At 41.1% G+C, this 9,592-nt stretch overlaps 1 protein-coding gene across 1 annotated transcript; it reads right to left on the bottom strand.

Moving 5' to 3' along the window:
• Nucleotides 1-6,829: 6,829 nt before the first annotated feature.
• LOC130360941 (taste receptor type 2 member 40-like) lies at nt 6,830-7,753 on the bottom strand. Its single transcript, XM_056563497.1, has one exon. The coding sequence runs from the start codon at nt 7,751-7,753 to the stop codon at nt 6,830-6,832; it is 924 nt and encodes a 307-aa protein (XP_056419472.1).
• Nucleotides 7,754-9,592: the final 1,839 nt, after the last annotated feature.

Here is a 9,592-nt window from a genome sequence, read left to right as displayed (position 1 = left end):
CATCCCAATCTACTTACCTGTCCCATTCCCCGGCTGTCACGTCCTCGCGCGCGCCAGCTCTCTAAGATTTTAAGGGCCAGTGCACCCCTAATTGGTGCCTGGCCCAATCAGTGTATTGCTCCCATCTGCTCCATGCCTATAAAACCTCACTTCCCCTTCCCAGCATTGCCGGATCTTGTTGCCTCAGTTCCAGTGAAAGCTTTTTCCGTGTTTGCCTTACCAGTGTTACCAGACCTTCTGCCGTTGCCCTTGACTACGTACCTTGCCGCCTGCCCTGACCTTCTGCTACGTCTGACCTCGCTTCTGTCTAGTCCTCCTGTCCCACGCCACTCTCAGCAGTCAGTGAGGTTGAGCCGTTACCGGTGGACACGACCTGGTTGCCACCGCCGCAGCAAGACCATCCCGCTTTGCGGCGTGCTCTGGTGAATACCAGTAGCAACTTAGAACCGGTCCACCAGTACGGTCCACGCCAATCCCTCTCTGACACAGAGGATCCACCTCCAGCCTGCCGAATCCTAACAGCATGTTCACAGGGACCGATAGGTGAACCTTTGTAAACAAAGCCAACCCCCATGTGGGTTGGAAAAGGGGCGGAGAAAACATAATAAAAGTCATTGCAAGGAGGATGGGGGTCTCTTTCTCTTCCAGGCCAGCAACCACAACACCTTCCATTCAACTTCCTGGTGGGACCTTATTATCAATAGAGGGAATGCAGCTATTTCTCCACTGCCTTTGTTCCAGTCTCATACTTGCCATAAGGGTGCCCCGAAGCTAAGTATTTCAGTATTATATTTTTTTGTCTGTTTTATATATTATAGTTGTACCTTTTAGGAAAAATCCCCCCAAATAGCCAACAGATAGTGTTTCTACTATAATTGTTGAATATGTGTTAATTTACACTGCAATTTTTAAATGTCAACCTACCGTAGTATTGTATGTTTCTTTATTTTTAGTTAGAGCGTGTTTAGTTCATTGTTTATAATTTTTTTTTATCTCTGCCAGTATTTGTGTGTGTAGTGTTAATTTGTGCATTGGATATTAGGATATAACACTTCCAAAATTCCTAATTAAAGGTTGGCCTGTGGGGTATTTATAAATGCATTTTGGAACCAGTAATACTGCTTAGTTATATTCACTAAAGCACATGGAACAGCCATTTTGAATACTTACTGAGTCTTATGGGTTGTCGGCAATTTAATTTTTTGGGCAGCCATCTTGATGACCTCAGACAAATGGCCAGATATTTGACTAAGTAATGACTGTAAAACCTTTTGAGCTAAATCAAAATCTACCTCAAAGCCACGAACCACAACAGGGAGTAACTACACAATTCCAAAAACATTGGCGAATACTTTTGTAATAACTCAGAATTTTTAATGCTTTCTCATCATAACGCACCAGCTGGTTGTTAATTCTGATATACTTTGCCTACTGTTTTCTAATATCCACCACTACCTACAGGTCCCCCGGGGCTTTCTCACATTACCTGTTAGTAGGGCATATATAGATTGTAATACATTAGCATATAGACAAGTAAATTACAAGTTAAAGTAGAAGTAAAGATCAAAAGTGTTTAAATTAGTTATTAGGATAAAAACAATAAATGCTGTTAATTTAACAAATTCCATTTATTAGATATATTTCTAACCACAGCAAATAACATATATATATATATATATATATATATATATATATATATATATATATATATATATATATATAATATCATTTTAACCCTTCTAAACAAAGCAACACAATGGACATGTTCTTTAGGATGAAAAGTTAACAACATATAGTATTCAAGAAAATCTAAATTTACTATAATATGCAAAAATGTAACTAAATATAAAAAATACTATTAATAAAAATCTAATATAAATATCCTCAGAAAGGATGTCTCAGAAAGCTATAATTCCTCTAACAAATAGCATTGCCTCATACAGTAACATACAGAAAAAATGACTAAAATTCTGATTGACTGCAGAGAGAGAAGATAAAAATTAAATGGGTTTTCCTGGGAAATACTATTCATGGTTTATCTCCAGGACAGGCGATCATTAGTTATCTGGCCACCTGGCCAATGTAGACAAAATTAGAAGTGGTTTTTGGTGGATTGAAATGAGTCAATTAAGAGTGGATCCTTTCCTTTCTTCAATATCAGCACTATGACTGCTTCCATCATGGGGGAAACCCCCCTTTTTACAGGATTCATTAATAATGTTCATATACTTTGGCCATAGTGCTTTCCCAAATTTTCTATAGATTTTAAAGAGGAGGCCGTCTTACCCCAAAAAGTCGCCAAAGCCCCTTCTATATCCTGGACCTCTATGGGAGCATTCAATAGAGCCTTGCTTTCCTCTGACAATTTTGGATATTGAATATTATTTAAATATTCCTCCATCTCATCCTCCCCTACTTTACCTTCTGAGTACCTTCTGGAAGTGCATTTTAACATCCTGCTTAATCTGTTTAGGGTCAGTAATTATTTCCCCTTGACAATTCTTTATTGCATTCATTTCCCCTTTCTCTTTTTGGGCTTGAACAATTTGGGATAGCACTTTTCACATTTTCTCCCGTTCCAAAAATGATTCCGGTAACTTAAAGAATAGACTATGTTGTGCTTTTTCCAACAAAATATTACCAAATATTACCAAGTTCTGAAAATTATCTTGCGACTATTGTTACATCTTGCCACACCTCCTCAATGCAAGTCTATTGGAGGGGGTGTGATGGCCACCATGCCCCCTTCCATAGACTTGCATTGAGTGAGTGTGCATGATGTCACGAGGGGATGTGACCGTGACATCACAAGCCTCCGGCGTTGTACCCGTCGTTCTAAACGAATGCTGGGTGCTGCAGAGAGATTGCGGTGGGTCCCACTGGCGGGACCCCCACAATCAGACATCTTATACCTTATCATTTGGATAGGGGATAAGATATCTAGCGGCAGAGTACCCCTTTAATGTAATTCAATTCCTTTTTCTTTATATCTGCCTCTGCATTGTCCTCTTGCATTCTGAGCTTGCGCTCATAAATCGTTATCCTTTTAATCATTACCCCTCCAAGGAAGGCTTTTGATGTGTCCCATGTGTCATGTTCATAGAATTCTGTAACCTCCGCTTCAGCCCCTTCACTAATTTCCTCGATTGATAGCCAATGGGGGTTAATATTCAAATCAATAAAATAAGATCTATCCTTTTCCCTTCTAAGATGGCATGCAACTGGGCAATCATCAGAGATCGATAAGGGCTCATATAAATTTTTTATTGTCTTCTGTAATGCTACCTCATTCATGAGCACCAGATCGATCCTCGACACAGCTGAGAAGGAGGCGTTATAACAAGAAAAGGCTATTTTATCAGGTTTAAGTTCCCTCCAGCTATCCTTCCATACTATTTCCATACAGAATTTGGACAGCGCAGTAGTACCCTTTCCCTCAGTCCTTCCCCTTCTATCTCTCTCCTTGTTCATAACCATATTGAAGTCCCCTGAGATATACAATTCCTCATATCCTTTCCCTTTCAAAAACTTCAACAGTTTCAGGAGAACCTCAAATTTAAAACGGCACTGCATTGCCCCACCGTTCTGAACATTTTTTTCCAAGCGATTGGAGCGGGCATCGGGGGGGGGGGGGGGGGGTCGTGATGTCACAGCCACCCCCCTCATTGAAAGTGAAAGTGAACTTGCATTGAGGAGGCGTGATGTGATGTCACGAGGGGCGTGGACGTGATGTCACAATGTCCGCCGCCCCGCACCCATCGTTCTAAATGAGCCTAGGGTGTCCCACAGGGACCCTTGTGACAGATATTTTAACCCCTATCCTTTGGATAGGGGATAACATGCCTAGGAGTGGAGTACCCCTTCAAAAGGTTGGGGTCTATACAAGAAAGCCAAGATCACCTCCCTGGAGTGTAGAAAAATATATCTGCCTTTATCATAAAATATGAGTTGTATACTTATTATGTATGATAACTGAAATGCCGGTTGTATATTATGAATATAAGGAATGGTATTTTTTAGATGCCCACCTTCGCCTCAACACATGAACTGTTTCTTTACACATATGCATCTCAACAAGACAAATAATTGCGGAAAGGAATTTATTTACCCTATCCAGGATTGGACACCTTTTTATCCTGTCATTGAGTCCTCTTACACTCCAAGTTACTGTCTCTCAGTATTGTCATTCTTAGAAGAGACACAAAAAAAAACAGAAAACCCCTCTCCACTGATGAAAGAATCCTCCCATCCCTCATAATGTCCCATAAACCACAGTCTACAAGACTCTAACTTTTTTACAACAAATTCCCATCCCCCCACCAAGTTGCAGCTCCCCTCTAATAAATTGCATCTCCCTCTGTTCCAGCTTCTTCCATTTTCTCCCACAACGGGAGGAACCAAATCTTATTTACATAACATGACAGGAGAGAAATTATATTCCTGCCCTGTCCCACCTATTTAAAAAACCCAAAAATATGGAGATTCTGAGCCCTCATGACTCATAATGCAATAATATAAGTAAATGAAAGAATGAAAAGAATAAATAAAAAATGAATTAAATCACTATAAACAAAAAGAAATAAATAAAAACAATATTAAAAATTTTTTTTCTCCTTTTTTTTTTAAATCACAATATACCTGCCTGCTAACAATATAGAGATCATAAATTTGTAGTTGATTCCAGCCCTATCAAAAACACAAACACATTTTTTTCTCCTTTCCTTTCCTGACAGATATAAATATGTCTTGAGTCCAGTGATGAAATGTACATATCCTGCTTGGCTTTTACCCAGGCAGACAAATAGACGGTATGTAACTATCATAGATTCGAGTCAATAACACTTATAAAGTCAATCCAGCAACCCGCAGTGCCCCGTACGGTGTCCATTTTAGGACAGCATCAGCCGTCAAGCTGTACCTCGCTCATCCTTCAGCCAAAACGGCGTACCGCCTCCTCCCTCGCTCATCCTTCAGACAAAACGGCGTCCCGCCTCCTCTCTCCTCCGTCAGGCGTCAGGCAAAAGCTTTGTCATCCTTAAGTCTGTCATACCTCAGATGAAAATGAAAGTGCTGAGTCAGCAAAGCTTCGGCAGACCTGCTAGCACAGACAGTGTGTGATTGGCTGCTGCCAGCAAAGATACTGTGATTGGTTGATGGGAGCGTAGGTGTGTGCACTCCCGCTCCACTGTTTACACACATTTCTTTACAAACCCTAATCCTCTCATGTACCGAGCTTTCCCCTACTCCTGCAAAACAAACCTGCGCTAAGCAAAGATACTGTGATTGGTTGATGGGAGCGTAGGTGTGTACAGTCCCGCTCCACTGTTTACACACATTTCTTTACAAACCCTAATCCTCTCATGTACCCATCTTTCCCCTATTCCTGCAAAACAAACCTGCACTAATCCTCTCATGTACCCAGCTTTCCCCTATTCCTGCAAAACAAACCTGCGCTCACTGCGATTGGTTGATGGGAGCGTAGGTGTGTGCAGTCCCGCTCCACTGTTTGGACACATTTCTTTACAAAGCCTAATCCTCTCATGTACCCAGCTTTCCCCTATCCCTGCAAAACAAACCTGCGCTCTCGGCTTTTCCCCTATTCCTGCAAAACCTACAGTTATGTACTCAACTTTTAACAATTCCTGATAAACCTACAGCTGACTACATAACTGTAGGTTTTGCAGGAATAGGGGAAAAGCTGAGAGCGCAGATTTGTTTTTCAGGAATAGGGGAAAGCTGGGTACATGAGAGGATTTGGGTTTGTAAAGAAATGTGTCTAAACAGTGGAGCGGGACTGCACACACCTACACTCCCATCATCCAATCACAGTATCTTTGCGCTCCCATCAACCAATTACAGTATCTTTGCTGCCAGCCAATCACACACTGTCTGTGCTAGCAGGTCTGCCGAAGCTGTGATGACTCAGCACTTTCATTTTTGTCTGAGGCATGAGAGAGTTTAGGTTGACAAAGGTTTTGCCTGACGGAGGAGGGAGGAGGCGGGACGCAGTTTTGGAGGAGGGAGGAGGTGGGACGCAGTTTTCGATGAAGGATGAAAGAGGTACGGCTTAAAACTGACAGCGATTTGTCTGAGGGAGGAGGCGGGATGCCGTTTTGGCTGAAGGATGAGGGAGGTACAGCTGAAAACTGACAGCGATTTGTCTAGGGGAGGAGGCGGGTCGCCGTTTTGACTGAAGGATGAGCGAGGTGCGGCTGACAGCTGATGCTGTCCTAAAATGGACAACGTAGCCCCGGCAACCACACATCCAAGGGAGGAGAAAGGGCCGGCTGCCCACATCGACATCCTGTTACCCTCATAAAGGGCACATAGATCCTCACAGAGGCCATCTGAATCAGCAGAGTAACTTTGTCCCCTTAGCATGCTTCCAACCACTGACATTCTTCTCTTGCATACGCTGACATCTCATGGTGTCCAAGCATGTGCCATGTGCCACGCCCTTAGGAACCTGTTCACCAGGGCTTTGAAGAGCAATAGCCTTGGAGCATCACCGCATGGAAGCCTGCATCTCATCTGTAGCAGAGGAGGTTCAATCTGCCAGCATCCAGGAAAGTCAGCTAAATAACATAAGGACATTGATTAACCAGAAAAAAGGTGCACAGAAATTAGAGCCAGAAAGAGGGGAAAGCTCAGCAGCTACATCCTTCTGCCTGCGACTTCCATCTCAGAGCATGATGTTTTTGGTGAATCAAATTTGATTTGAAGGTACTGGTTTGGCTTCCACTATACATATCAACCTTGTAGACAGTTGATAGGTCAACACGATTTTGCATTACAACATACACCATGCCAGAGCTGAATAAATGGTCTTTTAGAAACATCTCATAAGACTGAGATACACTGAGGCAAACATCTTCTTTACCTCACTGTTGGAAGAGATCATATAGAGGGAATGGAGCAATGGAGGACTGCATAGTATAACATAATAAATTAAAATATAAAAATGTATATGCAAATATGTGCCAGAAATGAAAAGATTCATGCATATTAAAAATATTATTTGTAAAAGCAAAAATAAGCTCATACTTTTCAAAGCTTTAAAGTGAGACTCCAAGTTTGGGCTCTGGATATGTGACTCATTGCTTCTCATCCGTCTGGTGTGTATTAGTAGGAAATGAATTAACAGTGAGTTGGCTACACTAAATATAACAAATGGCAGAAAGGAGCCGACAGCATATATCAGGAACCGGTTATTAAGGTTCACAACTGTCACAACTTCATACTCTGTCATATTTCCAGTAGAATGATTTGATAAATTCTGTAGCTTTAGGTCATAACCGTACCAACCAAATGGAAGGCTGGAGATGAGTGAGATCAGCAGAGAGGACAGAATCAACTGCGGGACCATGGTGGAGATCCGGGTCTTCAGGAAGATGAAGAGTTTATAGTTGTAGGTCACAATCTTCATACAGTAGAAGACACAGAGGAGGGTGGCCAACCAGTGACTGCTGTAGAAGATGAACATAAACTGGATATAAAAGGTTGATAACACAAGACTGTTGTTCATAATCCATGGAAAAAAACGAAAAACAGAGTTCCACGAAAAGATGCTGATAAAAGACAAGCCTCTGGAGATCGCCAAAGAGCTGAGGATCTTATCACAGGCCGGGAGAGATCTCAGAGTTTTCCACTTCATGAAGTTAGCCACCACCATAATCATATTTACTGTGAATCCCACCAGGCAGGTCACATAGAGCACGGCTAGGAGGAAATATCTGATAAAAGATTCCATCATCATCCGTGAGAATCTTCTTTTCAGAATGTATATTCTCTCCTGATAAGTCTTATTTCATGCATTACACACAAATCTGATCATTAGGGATTCTTTATAGTAGTTTTGTGTTTATTTCTCATGTAAATACAGTTCTTCAAGCCTGGTTGATATCCATGCAAATCCCCAATCCGGCCTGTAGTTGATTCTAAATATAAGTTCTCAGTGGAACAAACAAGTGAAAAGGAAAACAACAACTGTGCTCTTGTTTCACCTCAGTAAAATATCATATTATGCATCTAAGATCTGATAAATTCTAATGTTACTACTTAGCCGGCAGAAAAACACAGATATTCCAGATTAACCTGTTGATGACACAGGGCTATTATGCTTGTCATGTAACCATTAAGAGTGTATGAAGTGGGCTCAGGGCTCAAGCCTCCTCCATACCCATGGGATGTGGCTGCTTCCAGCAACTGAGGACCACTACCAATAGCCGACGGTTGAGATCATACTATGCCACCTGTTCATAGATAGGTTACAACCATGTGCTACGGAAAACAGGGATGCGTCATAGCATGACTTGTCCACCACGCATTCTTGTCTTCTTGTAAGCAAATAGGGCTCCTGTTAGTCTTGAGCTTGAGGAGCAAAATCCATGTTGATAATATGGCACCATGTGCTTCTGTTATGTTTGGCCGGTGGTTATTAGCTGTTACATATGTTGTAAATCTGCAGATGTATTAGTTATAATTAATAAACAATAAATTAGTATATAAACGCAAATATATTGTCATGATTGTGCTTCACATAGGACAGGGAAGAGTAAGCCCTAAGCTTATTCCAGAACCATCTGTACCTGCCTACTTGCACAACTGCCCAACTGGGCGCCAGTCCCTTCGCTAACTAAAGTGCAGGGACATCATAGTCAAAACAATAAACAAGTACTGAACAGGTCAGGGACACAGTCAATAAACCAGGAAAAATCATTACGGCAGGAATACAAAGTAGCACAAAACAGACATAAGGAAAACAAGTTAACATGAAAATAGTGTACAGTACAGACAATAGCCTAAGAACCAAAACAAGATAAATGGCAGATGTGAAAATATGAACAAGACGAGTAAACTAATAAATATATACAGCAAGATTTATCCACGGTTGCAGGAAAACAACAAGGTTAGACTGACACTATATAACTCAAGGATATGCAAATACTAGAATGACAAGAACAAACACAAAGACTTAAAGATCAACTGGTCTGAAGATGAACCAAGAACAGGATACACAGAACAAATACAAACTCGATCCAAAGCAAACTGACTCCTATATTAGCAACAAAAGAACTAATCTAACACTAGGATGAACCGGATAACCTACAAATCCGAACTCCAATAATATGGAGAGACACAACATATAAATCCAAATAGACTTTAAGTTAGATGGCCCACCACTGTGTGAGACAAGATCTAACCTTTGAGGTCACACAAAATCCAAAACACATCTAAACATGGGTACAAATAGTAAACAGATTTATAAACTCACAAACAGGTCTGAACAGGGGCCAAGAATCAAGGCTCACAGAAGCAGGTGTGAACACACAACAACAGAGAATACTAAACAAGACACAAACAATACAGACTTGACTTGACCAGCTACATATAAAAACAAGAATATCAGGATAGAGCTAAAAGCTAACAGGACAAAAAGCCATGGCATTACAAAGAGCATACGTACACATAGAGACAATGTGCAGAGTGAATTTAAATCTATAGCACCAGCTGAAAGGCAGAGCAGGATTCAAATAACCCCTTCTGTGTTGCAATTAGCATAGATATAGATATATAGATATATATATCTTAA

The sequence above is a fragment of the Hyla sarda genome, chromosome 3, assembly GCF_029499605.1.
Source record: "Hyla sarda isolate aHylSar1 chromosome 3, aHylSar1.hap1, whole genome shotgun sequence".
NCBI lineage: Eukaryota > Metazoa > Chordata > Amphibia > Anura > Hylidae > Hyla > Hyla sarda.
The sequence above is the reverse complement of the archived record's forward strand: the minus strand, read 5'-3'. Positions and strand labels throughout refer to the sequence as shown.

Bases quoted from the DNA above. Each gene is read 5' to 3' on its own strand.
- LOC130360941 (XM_056563497.1), bottom strand. From the start codon at position 7,753: ATGATGGAATCTTTTATCAGATATTTCCTCCTAGCCGTGCTCTATGTG.